General features: G+C 52.5%; 6 protein-coding genes across 6 annotated transcripts; 5 read left to right on the top strand and 1 right to left on the bottom strand.

The window, feature by feature from the left end:
* The first annotated feature begins 1,101 nt into the window (after positions 1-1,101).
* Positions 1,102-4,834, top strand: BKA67DRAFT_260545 (uncharacterized protein). Its single transcript, XM_046095812.1, has one exon. The coding sequence runs from the start codon at positions 1,195-1,197 to the stop codon at positions 4,522-4,524; it is 3,330 nt and encodes a 1,109-aa protein (XP_045958046.1). The 5' UTR covers positions 1,102-1,194; the 3' UTR covers positions 4,525-4,834.
* Positions 4,835-6,256: 1,422 nt separating this feature from the next.
* BKA67DRAFT_592225 (major facilitator superfamily transporter) lies at positions 6,257-8,086 on the top strand (the record flags this gene model as incomplete). The annotated part of the gene is made up of 4 exons (XM_046104814.1): positions 6,257-6,560; positions 6,619-6,876; positions 7,111-7,469; positions 7,529-8,086. 4 exons carry the CDS (start codon positions 6,257-6,259, stop codon positions 8,084-8,086), a joined length of 1,479 nt encoding a protein of 492 aa, XP_045958045.1.
* Positions 8,087-9,068: 982 nt separating this feature from the next.
* On the top strand, positions 9,069-10,538 carry BKA67DRAFT_658115 (2OG-Fe(II) oxygenase superfamily protein; the record flags this gene model as incomplete). The annotated part of the gene is made up of 6 exons (XM_046107227.1): positions 9,069-9,144; positions 9,224-9,520; positions 9,598-9,674; positions 9,759-10,127; positions 10,205-10,376; positions 10,432-10,538. The coding sequence occupies 6 exons, from the start codon at positions 9,069-9,071 to the stop codon at positions 10,536-10,538; spliced, it is 1,098 nt and encodes a 365-aa protein (XP_045958044.1).
* A 268-nt stretch (positions 10,539-10,806) lies between these two features.
* BKA67DRAFT_535130 (uncharacterized protein) lies at positions 10,807-12,096 on the bottom strand (the record flags this gene model as incomplete). The annotated part of the gene is made up of 1 exon (XM_046099968.1): positions 10,807-12,096. One exon carries the CDS (start codon positions 12,094-12,096, stop codon positions 10,807-10,809), a length of 1,290 nt encoding a protein of 429 aa, XP_045958043.1.
* A 528-nt stretch (positions 12,097-12,624) lies between these two features.
* Positions 12,625-14,572, top strand: BKA67DRAFT_260310 (uncharacterized protein). The gene is made up of 2 exons (XM_046095811.1): positions 12,625-13,626; positions 13,684-14,572. The coding sequence occupies exons 1-2, from the start codon at positions 13,027-13,029 to the stop codon at positions 14,245-14,247; spliced, it is 1,164 nt and encodes a 387-aa protein (XP_045958042.1). The 5' UTR covers positions 12,625-13,026; the 3' UTR covers positions 14,248-14,572.
* Positions 14,573-14,794: 222 nt separating this feature from the next.
* BKA67DRAFT_658112 (short-chain dehydrogenase/reductase SDR) lies at positions 14,795-15,629 on the top strand (the record flags this gene model as incomplete). The annotated part of the gene is made up of 2 exons (XM_046107226.1): positions 14,795-14,831; positions 14,890-15,629. 2 exons carry the CDS (start codon positions 14,795-14,797, stop codon positions 15,627-15,629), a joined length of 777 nt encoding a protein of 258 aa, XP_045958041.1.
* Between the last annotated feature and the right edge of the window lie 1,051 nt (positions 15,630-16,680).

Here is a 16,680-nt window from a genome sequence, read left to right as displayed (position 1 = left end):
CATAGGTTTTGTGGAGGCTGGAGAAAGGTGGCAAGTCTATACTGGAGTTGTCTCTTCCATGTCAGTACTGGACAGCATCTTCAAAGCTGGGGGCCCGGAAGTGTCAAGGCAGGGACAAAATTGAGGGAATGGATCAGCCTCCTCTTCAGCTACTGCCCGCTTTTCGGTTTCTTGCGAGCCCTCAAATTCCAGGTCACCAAGTATTTCTCTCCATTGGGCAGTCACGTTTGCTGCAGACAAGTACGTCACCATGCCCTACATCCAAACCGCCAGATGGAAGGTTTCTCCTGACGCAGGCTACAGCGAGCTGGTTCCGGGAATTGTCGGAGATAAAATCAACTATCTTAAATATAATTTCTTCTTCTAATGATGAGATTACTGTATACCGACCCGGATATTTGTCACAAATTACAATATTTCTTGGCGAGGCTCGGACCCATGGTGCTGCTACTGCAAAATTTGAACCCCACGGACAGATTCTCGGGCGCGTACTGAAGTCATCCTCAATGCAAAAGTCAAGCACATAGGGCAGATGTAGTAGTACGACTGGAACAATTGAAGTGTTGGGATTTGGCTTTCATGAACGTCATATCTTTGATATGTAGAGAGGTCAGCAGAATTTTCGTTTCTATGATGAAGCATCAACTCCGCCGACACCTCCAACCACCAGGGTAATCACGATGCCTTCAATTACAACACCTTCACGGCATTGTGGGGGCCAGAAAGCACCCTTCTGTCCATTCATCGGGTCCAGAAAGTCTCGAGTAAGCAGCTACGAAGCTTTTGCCTCGGAAAAATCAAAAGTTCGAGCCCAATGACGTACCTAAATACCGAGGAGGAAGGCGCGTCAGGGCCAAAATGAGGATGTCTCCTCCAAGGACAAGCAAAATTGAACGAAATCCGCGAAAGATGGTAGGCACGCCAAAATTTTCGAAACAGCCGGTGGTGTGATCGAGATATTCTGCAGCTCATGCTTTTGTCTCTTCTCTTTTCTCTCCCTCTCTTCCATCTCATCTTCCCAAACTCTTCTCCTTCTTCACCACCTTCTTTTTCTTCCCATTTCATCTCCCCCTTACCACCTCACCGCCAGCCGTCCAGTCTCTCTGCCATAATCGGGCGTTGTCACTTAATTATATACTACACTTCGGAGTCGTCAATCTTTCAACCACCACCACCATCGTACAAACCGCAACCATGCGGCGACACGCCCTATCGGGCTTGTTCTCAGCTGTCCTGCTACAATCAGCAGCAGCACAGTCTTACGGCAATCCTGGCGATGGCAATGGCTCAGGCCATGGTCAACCCAACGGCGGTGGTTCCTCCTCTCCTGGTAGTAGTCCTGCAGGCGCTGGTGGCCCTGGGAGTGGTGCTGGTCCCGGTTCGTCTCTGACGATTTCTCCTGTCGTTCTCACTTGTCCCATTGTTTCACCTGCCACTGTCTTCATCACTGTCACACCTGCTGCTCTGTCAACCGTCACTGTTACGGCCCCTTCTGGTTCCAATCCTTCCAATGGTCCCATTGGTGCAACTGGACCCAATGGCGGCTTCGACCCGTCCACAGCGTCACCTGGCCGGGCTCCCTCCAAGACTGTGACGATCCCATGTTCGACTGGCTCTGGTTCAGGCTCTGGCTCTAGCCCTGGTGGCGCTGGCAATCCTGGTTCTGGTCAATCTGCTACTGCTGCTCAACTCACTACCGACTTTGTCACCATGTCTATGCCTCCAATTGGTGGTGCCCCCGGTTCTATGATCACTTTCACCATCATCACTCCTCTTATCTCTAGTGGTGGTCATGAAAGCAGCGGTGTTCCAGGTCCGTTCGGTGTTTCTCCTACCCCCACAGGCGGTTTCGGTGCAGGTCAACCTTCTCCTGCTCCCACTCGAACCGGTAATCCATCATCTGGAGCTAGCAACCCAGAAGGACAAGCCTTCCCAACTGTCACTGTCACTGTCACTTCACCTCAAGGCAATCCATCAGCTGGAGGTAGCAATCCAGATGGACAAGCCTTCCCAACCGTCACGATTACTGTCACATCGCCTCAAAGCAATCCTTCCGCCTCTGGCTCGGGCAACAATCCTGCTGGTTCTGGATCTGGAGGCAATCCTGGCAGTAATGATCCCGGCAGCAGTGCTCCAGGTGGCTACGGCTCTGGTAGCAATCCCAACGGCTCAGGATCTGGCACCAATCCCAACGGCAGTGGCTCGGGCACTAATCCTTCCGGCTCTGGATCTGGAAGCAACCCCGGCAGCAACGGTTCTGGCAGCAATGGCTCCAGCGGCAGTCCTGGCAGTCCTGGCGGTCAAGGTCCCAGCACCCCTTGCTCAACCGAGAGAGCAACTGCCACCATTCCTGGCGGTAATCCTGGCGGCAAAAACCCTGGCGCAGGTGGCCAAGGTCCTACCTTTGTTCCCGGCAATCCCAATCTACCTTCTGATGGCCCCGGAGGCCAAGGTCTGCCCACTTCCCCTTTCACTGTTACTGTCACTGCTCCTACTGTCCCATCCGGCACAAGCAGCCCTGGCAGTAACGGGAGCCCTGGCGGTTCAGGAGGCTCCAGCAATGGTCCAAGTGATCCAGGACACAGCACGTCCACTTTGATTGTCTCTGTCCCACTCACTGTCACCATTCCCAACTCTCCTGCAGGTACCGTCAATCCTGGTAGCAATGGTAGCCCTGCTGGCCAAGGTAGTCAGCTTCCGTCCGGTATTCTTGGCAACCCTGATTCTGGAGGCCAAAGCTCGACAGCAGGTGTTCAAGTCCCTCACCCTTCCGGCAGCTATGGAGGAGGTGCACCAGGCAGTGGTCCAAACGGTCCTGGCAGCTCCGGCAGTCCTACTGATCCAAACGGTGCTGGAGGATCCGGCAGTCCTAACGGCCCCAACGGTTCGGGTGGCAATGGCTCACCATCTCCTGTCACTGTCACTGTCACTCCCAGCAACCCTGCTGGCGGCATTTCAGGCGGGCCAAACGACCAAGGCACAGGTGCCACCGTTCCAGTCTCAGAGCCTACTCCTTCTGGCGGGTATGGTGCTGGCTCCGGCAGCGGTCCCAACGGCAGCAATCCCAGTGGTAGTGGCTCTAACGGCAGCGGTGGCGATCCTAATGGCCCCAATGGTCCAAACGGCTCAGGTCCCATCACCATCACAATCCCAGCTGCGGGCAGTCCTTTTGCTTCAGCAGCTCCCATACCCGTCACAGTTCCTAGCCCTGGCCTTCCCAACGGCCCGGGAGGCCAAGGCGGTGCTCCCGGCCCTATCACTGTCACTGTTCCTGCCTCTCCCAGTGCTGGCATTCCCGGTGGCTACGGCGGAAGCTCTCCTGCTGGTGGCAATGGGCCAAACGGCAGCGGTCCGAATGGTCCTGGAAGTGGTCCGAATGGTTCTGGAAGTGGTCCTGGTGGTCCTGGAAGTGGTCCTGGCGGTCAAGGCATCTCTTCTCTACTCATCACCATCACCCAGGCGTCGACTCTCCCTTACACTTCCACCGTGCTCGTCTCTCCACCTTACACTCCCATCGTGAGCCTTGCTCCTACCAATGGCCCAGGTGCTGGGTCAGGCAGCCAACCCGGTAATGGGTCGGGCACTCCCGGCAACGGCTCTGGCAACCCAGGTAATGGTTCCGGCAATCCTGGTAACGGCTCGGGAGGTCCAAACAGCGGCCAATCAACCCCCTGCCCCGAGGAAGGCTCTGTGATCACCATATTCCCTTCCCAGACTAACGCACAGCAACCCACTAGTGTTCAGCCAATTGTCACAATCACAGGCAGCCCCGACAGCTTTGGCAGTGGTCCCAACGGAGGATCCGGTATTGGCCCCAATGGAGGATCTGGTACTGGTCCCAGTGGAGGTTCAAACCCATCCGGAGGTTCTTCACCAGTCATCACCGTCCCTGCGGGATCCAACCCATCAGACGCTGGTCCATCCGGACTTCCGATTCCTATTACTGGGGGTTCAAATCCATCTGGTGAGTCAACACCTTGCACTACTTCTTTCTCTGCCATTCAAACATCTGGTGCTGCACCCTTTGATACCTCGTCGACTCGCGTTCCGCAATTGACCATTCCGTCAAGTGGCTGGAATGCCACTATGTCGATGACGACGTTTGTTACCGCTACTGCTGCGATACCTGCAACTAGTGTGCCATCACCAATAGTGACACCATTGGCAACCACAATCCCCACTGACTGTCCTTCATTGACCTCTACATTGATATCGAGTTCCATGATTACGTGGTGCGCTACCTTGGGTGCAACATCAACCATCAATCTCGGCTCGACGGCAACTCCCCTTGTTCGTCGTCAAGCTAACGTGGATCTTCCAGCTGTACCTACATCTCCTTCCGGTGGCTATCAATGGGGCGGTCAAAAGGCCGAGGCATGTGGCAACCCTGCTGACAACGGCAACTTCACCTTCGAGGTTTGTCTCTCATCTGCCTCTCGGTCGACACATACTAACTTTTGCAGATGGATGATCTCCCTATTGTTTCCGTCAGATCCAGCGAGGCTGAACCCGTCGCAATGTTGAGCCCATATCACCGATTCTGGTTCACTTCTACTTTCAAGGTTGCTTCTTCTGAAGGCCGTTTCCAGCCATCATCTGGAGAGTCAATGCTTCAGTTCACCCCTACCAGAGTCACACAGCAGGCACGATTCGGCAAAGGTCCTCAAGATACCACTGATTGTTTCTCGTTTGACTTCTTCAGCACCAACCTTGGCTGCGATTCCAAGGAGGCTGAATGTGTGTTCACCTTTACTGGCATGGCTCTTGACAGCAAATCCAACAAAGAAGAGAAGCTCGTCTCCCAGACCATTCGCGTTCCCGCCTGCCGTCAGGCTGCGGGTTGCACCTTGCAGCACGTCACTCTTGATGGTTTCATAGGTCTTTCTTCGGTTCTTGTTGATTTGAAAGTCGACAATGAGAACCGAAGCTGGTGGGCTGATGATTTTGAGCTCGGTTGGTCCAACAACGCTTGCGACAAGGCCAAATGCCGATCTCAGATCCGCGACACAATTCTCAAGAAGTCTCCTGGCAGACGATGGATTGCTTAACTTCTCGCTACACGTTCAAAAAGTTACCATGGGGAAGGGTTCATTTGATTTGCTGACACTGCGATTTTGCTCACCATGTACTGATGGTTCTAATACGCATGATGCTTGTTTTGGGAGTGTAATGGAGGAGAAAACTGGAGGAAATAACGCTGTACATCTTGGCATTTGAGCAAACTTCACATCCACGTAGATACTTAAGTATGTCGGCGTATAATCAATGCACTTACTATCTCTAACTACTTTCTGTTCAATTTTGCTTGTCTGCCTTGCTCTACCTCTGACACGTTGATCAACTACCGGCTCGTAATAGTAAATCTCAGGGTCTGCCTCGAGCAGGCGCATGCCAAATGAAAGCCCTCAGTGTTTCAATTATACCAAGGTCTTGCATGATATATTCGCAACATTTCAAGAAGTGCCGGCTTGTCACGCACGCCAGTGATGAAAAACTTCTATTCTCAGCACCCATGGCTAGAATGCAACAACGCAAGCAATCTCGCTCAACAACCAAGATTTGACGAGGCTTGTCAGAAACTTGTCCCGCGTCGATCATGGCCGGCTTACCGTTCCTGGTTGGTTTGAAATCATGAGGCCCAGCCATCTCGGGAATAACATTTGGGGTTGCCTTTTCCCCGGCAAAGCACTCTACGGCCCGAGTTCCGCCGCTATCAAGAAACATAATCAAGCTTCAAATGGTCATCCGCGCCCTCCAATTTTAGCCCAGATCTTCACAAATATACGAGCGTCAACGTATTAGCGACTCCAGGGACGAAAGTTTTTACGAGACTAAAGCTGCTGAGTAATGAAAATAACGATGACTCTTTTCTACGAACTTTTCGGCGGACTTCATTCACCGTTGCCCATACTATCGGGATTGCAACCCCGCTAATTAGTACCCACCCCAAGTACCCAAAATGCAGCATGTGTCAAGCGCTCTCCGGTGCGGAGGAAATGTCCGGGGTAAGGGTGGTTAATCGTAGGAAGGATATTTCTAAGCGTCATTGGATTCGATGTTCTCATTGCAATATCTTTTCATGGGTTGTATTTGGTCGTAGACGCTGTTGTGCTATATTCGACCAAGGCCTGCTGCTGACCTACCAGACAAAACCACTATAGATTGGCGATTCCATGTAGATTGACGAGCTTGTCTGCTCATCACAACCCGTTACTCCAAACTCAAATTCTCGGCAGCGACTGCATTTTCCACGACCATGTCGCCCTCTTCATCATCACTTTCCATAGAAGAGGAACTGCCGCCAGATGTGGAGAAGCGAAGCGACCGTGTAGAGGCGGCAAATGAACATCACTCAGGGACCGATAAGGAAGAGGGCGATTTCGAAGGGACGGCAATCGAGGGTCAAGATGCGTGGGCGATAGAGCCGGAACCCGACATTCTGAACACAAATGCTGGAGGTCCTTCTGGCTCAATCGCCAAGGTATTGAGCCGGATATCGGCAAATACAAATTGGAACCCAGGTCCTCCGCCAGACGGTGGGCGAGCAGCTTGGATATGCGGTACGTATTCGCTAGTTTTACATCCTAATGAGTATCGTAAAGCTGAAAATCGTCTTAGCAATCGCCGGTCACCTAGTCATCGCAAACACATGGGGCTTTATCAACAGTTTCGGTGTGTTCCAAGCATACTATGTCACACTTCTAGGAAGGCCGCCTTCGGATGTATCCTGGATTGGATCTTTACAAATCTTCCTGACATTCTTCATTGGTACCTTCACGGGACGTGTAACAGATGCAGGTTTCTTCCGACCAGTCATGTTGCTTGGAACCTTCTTTGTAGCACTCGGGATTATGACAACATCCATTGCAACACAGTGTAAGTGGCCAAGATAAGGAGCTTCTTTGCTCTCCTTTTGTTTTCAAAATGAGTTTTATGCTGTATCAGTTTCGGGTACTATGGACAAGCTTTGATCCTCATCCACGAAGGCGATGATTTGCGCAGCATTTTCATGTCGATTTCTTACTGCACTTATGAAGTTACAGAGCTGCCAACGGAAGTTTTCCATCCTAGTATGAGAAAGTGCTAGAAGCTAATATCTATTTTGACCAGACTGGCAATTTGTCTTGAGTCAAGGCATATGCATGGGTCTTGGAAACGGGTGTCTTTTTTGCCCGACTATATCGACTGTTTCGACCTACTTCGACAAGAAACGCTCTTTCGCGATCGGCATCACTGCAGCTGGCTCAGTAACTGGTGGTCTGATATTCCCAGCAATGGCAAGGCAGCTGCTTCCGTCAGTCGGTTTTGGCTGGGCGGTCCGCGCCATTGGCTTTGTGCAGGTCGGTACACTCCTATTTTCCAACTTCCTCATGAAGTCTCGATTGCCGCCTAGAAGGACTGGCAGTCTGGTCGAGTGGGGCGCTTTCAAGGAGCCCGAATATGTGTTCTACGCTGTAGGCATGTTCTTCGTAAGTCATCAACCTGACATGTTCTGTCTGGCCATTGAATCTCATACTGAATTATGCAGAATTTCTGGGCAGTCTATTTCGGCTTCTATTACCTCGCCGCATTCAGTCGCAGCGCCATTACACCGAGCCTTTCTTATACAGACTCGCTGAACCTCCTCCTGCTCGTAAACGGCATTGGTGTCTTCGGCCGCATTCTGCCAAACTTCTGGGCGGATCAAGTTGGACCGCTGAATCTCATGATACCGACCTGCCTCATCACAGGCATAGCGTTGCTCTCTTGGATTGCCGTCGATACCCCTGGGCAGCTGTACGCATGGACGATATTCTACGGTATAGCCGCGGGTGGCATCCAGTCACTGTTCCCGGCTGGTCTGTCGAGTCTGACTACAGATCTAAGAAAGAGAGGCACGCGCATGGGAATGACGTTCACGATTGTGAGCTTCGCAACCTTGACGGGCAATCCGATTGCAGGCGCGATAATCTCTGCCGAGGGCGGCGGTTACATGGGTGCACAGATATTCACCAGCGTAAGTATTCTGGTGGGCATGTGCCTCATCTTCGCGGCTCGCTATACAAGGCAGAGGAAGACGAAGAGTGGATGGCGGATGAAGATGTGAGCAGCTTGACCTCCGAGGCTGTCTAGATCTAGTCGTAGTGAGCTGTTGTTCTTGGTTCGAAGTTGGTTGCGCTCTCAGTGCTTGCCAATTCGCCCATGTTGAATGGCAAATGGCCGCAAGTTCGACGCGATGGTGAATCTCTCCCATCTTCCAAAGCTCTACAGTTGATAGTTGGGCTGTATACTAAATATCCATATCGATTCGTATCGTCATTCCCGTTCTTTGCAGACATTGCGAAGGATTAATTGCGCTTGCTGCATTTGTCGTACATTTCTGTGATGTCATCTAAGACTTCCACCAACGGAGCCGATATACTTACCGAAGTATACTTACGACGAGCTATACTCGAGACTGATCCTTAGAGAAGGAAGCCAAAAGATGGTGCGATAAACCCTGTTCCTTCTCAGCAGCGTTCCCTGGCTTCATTTCGACGACGTAAATTAAGCACATGTCTCTTCTACTTTGGAGTGTACTTGAGAGAAGAATCGACTGAGTTATTTCCGCATATCTCAAACGTGTAAGCTTATGGCATACCCGAGAACAAAAATGACAGTTGCACACAGAAATGCTTGTCGAGAGCGACAGCACATTTTGCCAGCGCGAGATTAAAAGTAAAACAATCAACGGAGACAATTATGACGACTTCATTGGCTATAAGCTCGCCGCCCCGGCAAATGACGACTATGCGGCACGATAGGAGACGTTGCGCCATAAGCTCTGGAATGACGAAATAGCCCTTACACGCACTCGGGTTGGACGACGGGGGCTCGGTGTGGGGGCCCGGAGCGTCGGCAGAGGCCCGCTGAGGGGGGGCGTGTCGAAGCCGCCGGGAATATCGCGACTATAAGACCTGTATAAAGCATATATGACGAGCCAAGAATTGTTCTTTGTACACGTAATTTGAACTTTATGTACGAACTTGCATTTCCTGCTCACTCATTCTGTACAATAGATATTTCAACCCCTACCAGAGTCATTCAAGATGCCGCACGCCGAGGCTCAACTATACCAATATTCTCATGTCCAGGAGACAAAAGAGAACTTAGAATGGGCAGACCGTAAGTTGAGATTACTACAAAGGATTTTTTTCAATTTATAAAAAAAACTCCTGTGCCCAAATTGCTAACGGAAAAACAGTTCCTAATATTGATCTCTCCAAGTACGGAACTGAGCAAGGCAATGCCGAGCTGGCGGAGACGCTAATCGAAGCCATCCGTACCAAGGGGTTCTTTTACGTGACAAACTACGGCATTTCCCAAGAAGCGGTGGACAAGCAGTTCGCCCTGGGGCAGGCATTCTACGAGCTACCGCTCGAGGAGAAGCTCAAGTATGTCCCCGACCTAGACTCGGGAGACTACAATGGCTACAGACCGGCCGGACGACGTGTCCTTAGTGGGGGTGTTGTAGATAAGACCGAAGTCTGGAACATGGCAAGTGAGTCTCACAACCCTACTGCCACGAGATAGAAGAAGTTCGGACCAGTAGCGAGCGATGCTGATACCGCAGCACAGCCAAGGACGGACACATCACCCAGCCCGTCCCACAACTCCTGAAGGAGAATCTGGAAGAGATCGAGAGCTTCGCCAAGGTATGCAAAAAGAAACGAACCGCCACCGCCCCCTTCATAGCTATTCCCCCAATACACAACTCACAACTGACAACAAAAACCTAGGATCTCCACGACAAGGTGCTCGACCCGCTGAACCACCTCATCGCCCTGGCGCTGGAGCTGCCGCCGGACTTCTTCACCAAGGTGCACAGGTGGGAGACGCACGACGAGTCGCACCTGCGGTACATGAAGTACTCCAAGTTCTCGGCGCGGGAGATCGAGCAGCTGTCGGACGGGCTCTGGTCGCGCGGCCACACGGACCTGGGCACCATCACGCTGCTGTTCCGGCAGCCCGTCGCGGCGCTCCAGATCCGGGACCACGACACGGGGGACTGGAAGTGGGCCAAGCCGCTCGATGGCAGCCTGACCGTCAACACGTGTGATGCGCTCAACTTCTTGACGGGGGGGTACATCAAGTCTACCATACACCGGGTAAGCGAGGCTGCCGAGCGACCTTGTGTGAAGAACACTCAGAGTGATGTAAACGATGTGCTGATGCGTTGTGATAGGTATCCGTGCCACCGAAGGACCAAAGACACGTGGACCGGTTAGGCCTGCTTTACTTCGCGCGGCCGCAGAACGATCTTTCGCTGAAGACCATCGATTCGCCGGTGCTGAAGCGCGCCGGGTTCACGCAGAATGAGTTCGAGAAAGGCGGGCATCCGGTTCCGACCATGGGCGGTAAGTGAGCCCGAAACGAATTGTTGATCCGCAACTGACATGTCGCCCGACGCAGAGTTCACCACGCTGAAGCAGCAATGGCAACAGAGGAAAGGAACGAGCTACGAGTCAAGCGAGGGGCAGCAAATATTGCCTGGATTCACTGGGCAGTACTTCAAGTAAGCGTATGGTGGCAGTTACTGGATGTGTTGATTGAAAGTAGATGCAAAAGTATGCGTACCTTTTAAGAACTTGTACCTTTTCCATAACATTCAAGTGAAACAATGTTTCGCGTGTTCGATAGGCAGTACACATACAGAGAAGTAAAAGAAGATAAGAAGAAAAGAACTGGAGCCCCCCACCCCCCAACGACATGAAATGGAGAAAAGTTTGTTACTCCGGCTGTAGTGACAGCAGTTACTACATGAAGTAACTGCGTGGACTTATGTGATCATCCTGTGGCAAACTGTGAGAGTAGATCGTTCACCCCTCGCAGCTTGGTAGCTTTGGTTCGACGGCTTCGTTTATCCTCATCGCCTGCTCGCTTCCGTGGTGTGGGAGCAGGATCCGAGAGCCACGGATTAGATCTCAAGAATGTCATGCGACGGTTCTCGCCGAGGTCATAGCAACTATGGGTATTCCCTAAGCCAATCGAGGCGTACGGCAGCGACGGGCGAGATGTCTTCTCGCGCAAGAGCGTCCCTCTAACATGGATCTCCCGGTTTTGATCTTCCAAGTCCCGGTCCTTCCACAACAAGCCTAAGTAAGCGTAGCTCTCCTCAGCCCAATTCCCCTGAAGGCTCGGTACCCATTCAGACCTGTGGCCCGAGTTCACAAGCTTTCCATGTTCATCAAAGCGGGGAGCGTTCTCCTGAATACTGTGTGACCTGCTGTATATGCGCTGCCAAGCTGAATGGTGCGCGACGTCGGACTTCCAGTCCTCGCGGCGGCCCGCAACGTCATAGATGCCAAGTGCTGGGAGCCGAGTAACGTAGTCTATCGACCTGTAAGTCGTGAAATCTTCTCCCCAGATTCTCAGGATTCGTAAGCATGGAAATGGGTCGACTGCCTGGGACCATTCCCTCACTACGCTGTCGGTAATCCGAGGAAAGATTGCAGCCAGGTTCTCGTTCTGCGGTTGGACGAATTCGAGCACGCCGAGGTTCTTCATCTTGGTCAGGACAAAGAACTCACTGGTTGCAAACGAGGCACCGGGGGCGATGGTCAAATGCGTAATGAATCCAAAAGGGGCTGGCGAAATTAGAGGACCAACATACTGTTCTAGGGGTCCTGCCAGGTCTGAGATTTGACGAAAATAGTTGCGCAATGTAAAGCATTCATTTTCTCTGAAAGCATGCCGCTGTGTACTTGGCTGGCCATGGATATCGATCTCTCGTCTCCCGGATAAGGACCTGACGAATACCTTCCAGGCCTGAAAGGACATGATTCCTTGAGGTTCTTGGGTGTCTTTGAGGTATGCCCATAGTTCGCAGAGCAGTTGGTCGGGCACGTTTTGTAGGGTATCCTCCTCAAGGAGACCGACATTATTCCGCAAGACATTCAAGCACATGGTTTTTAGAGGATTGATCCGGAGGCCACTAACATGAGACGTCTGTGGGGTGACACGATGCCAATTGCAGGCGTCACGGCTGACATGTCGACCAAGTAAGGTGGCTGATAGCTGCTGCTCATGGAAGACTTGTCCGGTGTCAGGATCAAATTGGCGCGCTCGTCTATTCATCTTGTTGACTGATGGAATGGGCTGCTGAAGGGACGGCAGAGGGCTTAGAGCAAAGACGCAATTGGGAAATTGGGCAACCTCGACTCCCATATTTCATACTAACAAATAGGAGCGGTGCAGGGACGATGTGAGAAGCCCTCCAAGTGGTTGTCATTGCTATGACTTGCTCGAGGTGCGATTGAAAAGAGATTTGACTGCTCTCGCACCGGTACAACCCGTGAGATCCAACGCACAGCTAACAGAATGGCTACTACTCTGATGTCCGACTTGGTATTAACTACACCCGCCGTGGGGTCATCTTGAGATGCTCAAGATAGTGAAGGTGATAATCAAAGAAATGGAAGCGGTCGAAAATGCGTGGCAGGCATTGTTGCGAATCCCGATAGGGCTGGGCGTTCCGGACGAGAATGCCCAGGCGGGCTCCAGCGGGCTTCGACGGCTACGACGGCTACTGTAAGCTAGGTTAGGTTGGTCTAGTCTAGCACAGATACATTAACCTTGGTGCCAGCAAGCTTGGATAGGGCTTCACAGCATTGCAATCGCATCGCATTCAACAAATGTTGATGCTCTGTCCATAGCTGCACATTGATTCACCAGATTTACAGACCGGGTAGTAAGCTCTCCTTCTTAACTAAGTTTAGAGGTGCCTGCAGTAAAGTTGCACAATTTCCAGAGGCTCCTTTGCCTGATACTGCGCTTATTGTCCCCCCCTGTCCGCTTCGTCATAAACAAACCCCACCACTGAACTTACACTGTATCCTCTCTCAAGTGGTCTCCGGCCAAGTTTCCAGCTTCCACCTCACCTCAGACTAGACTAGTTGTCAGCTGTCTCTCTGAAGCACACGAGCTCGTGCATGCCATTCCACGAACCTGACCCATTCGGATGTCACATAAGCTGGAACCACAGAAAGACACGGCCACCTGCCCACCATGAGCCGCGCAAGCACCCAAGGACATTCATTGTACGACTCTGGCGTCCTCATCCCAGGGCTGGACTCAGACTCGCCCCCCAACTCCAACCGCGCCGCGACGCCGCCGAGAGCTGGAGATGCACATGGGCACCAGCACAGCGATAACGAGGAGTTCGGCATCAGCTCCATGATCTCCGGCTGGTTCGGGAGGACATTCGGTCCAACACGCTCCAACTCGAATCTGGACGCGGCCAGCATACACACCAGTCGGACCTTTCCCGCCGAGCATCCCTCCTCCTCTGGAGATGGCATCAGCCAGCCGTTTACCCCCGCCAGGCCCTCGCGATCCGCCAGCCCGTTTGTCATGCCAGACTACGAGCCACTCGTCCTCACGGGCTACCAACAGGACACGGACCGAGGCGCACAGTTACTCAGCACAAGCATCGGCGAGGCAATACGCGTCAACTTCCCCGAGAGGCTGAGGATATGCGAGGAGTGGAGACTCGTCTACAGTCTATACCAGAACGGCAGTTCGCTATCCACACTATACAAGCTATGCGATGATTACAGAGGGAGAAGGGTGGGCTTCGTGCTGGTAGTCAGGGACGGGGCTGGAGGGGTAAGCCACGTTTGACACATCCCACGTAGGACACTGCTAATGGCTACCACGATATAGACCTTCGGTGCCTATCTCACAGAAGCACCACACATTGCAGCTGGCTACTATGGCTCCGGAGAGTGCTTCCTCTGGAAAGCCTCGATACATGCCAGCCTACCCCCACCCCCATCAGATCCCACTGCCGACTTGCTCACCGGAGCATCCACCACGATAAATTCGCCCATTACAAGCACGTTCCCTTCCAGCCACTTGGCTCCCCTGCCGGTCAACCCGGCAACCAATAAGTTGGAGGCTGCTCAGGTCGACGATCACTCCATAAGGTTTCAGTACTTCCCATATGTGCCTCCTGATGCGCGGGGTGGCAGAAAAGAGGAGGCTCCCGTGGACCCTTGGGAGGTGTCCAGGGATCGTGACCAGTTCTACTTTATAAGTTCCGAGCGATCGTTCTTGGCTCTCGGCGGTGGAGAAGGCCATAATGCTCGCTATGGGCTCTGGCTTGATGATGGCTTCAACCGTGGTCACAGTGCAAAGTGCGGAACATTTGAAAACGACCCACTCAGCGATGAGGGAGAAAGGTTTGACATCGTGGGTGTTGAGATGTGGGTTGTTGGCGCGACCTGAAAAGTAGTTTCCGAAGGTGGTTATGATGATGATACGAATGGACGATGTATGATACCCGATCAGAAAGAAAATGGTCAAAAATCACAAATCAGTCAAGGTCAACCATTCTCCTCGAGCAGGCTGCACTGCGCGACGAAGGTGATTCCACGCATTAGACCACGATAACTATGTCAAGTGGTGTGTTGCTATCTAAATCTAGTCTAGACGAATCTTTTCGCACAAGTGGATATAAAAGAAGAAATTAACAAGGTGCGGACCTGGGATTTGGCAGATCTCCCGCCCTTGATCGTTGACTTTGCTGCAGCCTGCTTACACCTTGCTGAAGCTTAGTACACTATCTGCTTCCTCATTGGTGGATGGGAGTTATAGCTCTGCTGGACTACGCGCTAGTACCTGCAAGACGTCATATAGTCAGTCATATTATGTTCGTATCCCCGCAATATCCGAATCGGTAACGACAATATAGAACATACTTAAAGAAACTGACTACTGGAGAACTGCGACGAAGGTAACCGTCAATATTTTGGAAAACTCGAAATCATTCGTCATGTCACCTGCTGGGTTTGCTATTCTCATCGGTGCTGGTATACAACTCTCATATCAAACCCGATCAACTCGTAACCATCACTAACACCCATCGAGGCCCTACATCAGGCGCCGGCATAGCCCGCATCCTCGCCAGTCCAGCACATGGCAACCTCGCCGTCGCCCTGCTGGCCCGTAACAAGGACAACCTGGAAACCCTGACAACATCCCTCCGCCAGACCTCCAACGGCGGCGTCTTGCATCCGTTTCCCTGCGACACCAAGCCGTCCAACCTGCAGCGGGTCTTCGCCGAGATCAGCAAGCACCCGGACTTCAAGGACCTGAAGCTCAAGCTGGCCATCTTCCACGTCAAGCACTCGCTCAAGAAGCCGTACCTGGAGACCTCGCCCGAGGAGTTCGAGCGCAACGTGGCCGAGTACACCACGGGCGCCTTCGCATTTGGCCAGGAGGCGCTGAAGCTCTTCTACGCGCAGAACGGCGGCGAGACGCCCCTCTCCCCCTCGGCCCCCGAGAAGAAGGGCACCATCATCTTCACCGGCACCCTGGGCGCCATGCGGACCAACGCCGGGTTCAACGCCTACGGCGCGGGCCGCAGCGCCGTACGCATGATCGCCCAGGGCCTGGGCAAGGAGCACTCCGGGAACGGCGTGCACGTCGTGCACACCATTGCCAATGGCGGGATCAAGGACGACACGCCGGAGCAGAACGAGAGCATCCGCGAGGGCAAGACCATGAGTGCTGAGAGCGTGGGCAAGACGTACCTGTGGCTGAGCCAGATGCCGCCCGACCTCTGGGTGGATGAGCTGGACTTGAGGCCGGCGCAGGAGAAGTGGTGATTCAGAAGTATCCGGGAATCCACAGATTTCTTTCTTATACCTCCTGAAGATCGGAAGTTTGCAACAGCACATTTCACAGCAACACTGAAGATCTGGAGCCTCTCGATATTAGTTTAGTGGGCTTAGAGCATACAGGCAGGTTAAACACTTTTGGTTGGAGCCGTAAGAGAGCAAGCTGAAGTTGCACGTCACAAAGAGTCCGACCAGAAGCGTCTCACAAGGCTGTCTGTCTAGTCATGGTTTACTCGAAGTACCTGTTAAAGCTGCTCGACAGCCACATAAGGACATGCACGTGTTTCGAATCCAAATTCTATACCTTTATATTCGTGTTATACTTTTCAGTTGTTGCGCTCAGTCTGCAAACCAAGCATTCTAACCCGTTAACAGGCCTGAAAATAAAGGGAACCAAGCCCGGTTCACCACGCCAGCGTTTTTCTTGGCCAGCACCTGCGTGTCTTGGTCCGCGGTGTGGTGGTCGACGGGCTTTGAGGTGCAGCCCCTTCAGGTAGTACAATGTTCTCCTGCGTCTTCCTATGTAATCCGGGCCTATCAGAGTGCTGACCCATGTTACATCAACATGCACGGGCAATTTGCACTTTTTTTACACTGCAATTTAACCTCCACAAAGCCCATGAATTGTGCAGCCTCTGTCACCTCCAGGCAGATTCCATCATCCGTAGTATTCATTCCCCACAACCTAACACCACTCCATATTGCACAAGATTCCTGTTGGGCACCACCACAGTCACATACTCCAGCCTTGACTTTGCAAGTCGACACCAAGTTGCAATGCTCAGGCCAACCCACGCTCTGAGGTACTTCCTTCAAGGCAAACTTACTGCTCATTGTCGGCCCTCGACAAAGGCGGGCAACGACCGCCTCGGCGGGGGAAATGGTGCCTCGATCCTGGGCTTCTGGACTTTCTCAGGGCAGACCGATCTGCCAAAAGGTTTCTTTCTGCACTTTCCCTTCTGGGACTTGGCTGCATGTAGGTGCATATGGGCGAAGCGTATGATCGATTCATGTAGGGGCGGCATGTCTGTGCGTAGTT

Source organism: Truncatella angustata, assembly GCF_020726525.1.
Source record: "Truncatella angustata strain MPI-SDFR-AT-0073 chromosome Unknown BKA67scaffold_4, whole genome shotgun sequence".
NCBI classification, from domain to species: Eukaryota; Fungi; Ascomycota; class Sordariomycetes; order Amphisphaeriales; family Sporocadaceae; genus Truncatella; species Truncatella angustata.
The sequence above is the reverse complement of the archived record's forward strand: the minus strand, read 5'-3'. Positions and strand labels throughout refer to the sequence as shown.

Coding starts and splice junctions, on each gene's coding strand:
- BKA67DRAFT_260545 (XM_046095812.1), top strand. CDS start 1,195: ATGCGGCGACACGCCCTATCGGGCTTGTTCTCAGCTGTCCTGCTACAA.
- BKA67DRAFT_260310 (XM_046095811.1), top strand. CDS start 13,027: ATGAGCCGCGCAAGCACCCAAGGACATTCATTGTACGACTCTGGCGTC. Junction 13,627..13,683: donor TCAGGGACGGGGCTGGAGGG/GTAAGCCACGTT, acceptor ACCACGATATAG/ACCTTCGGTGCCTATCTCAC.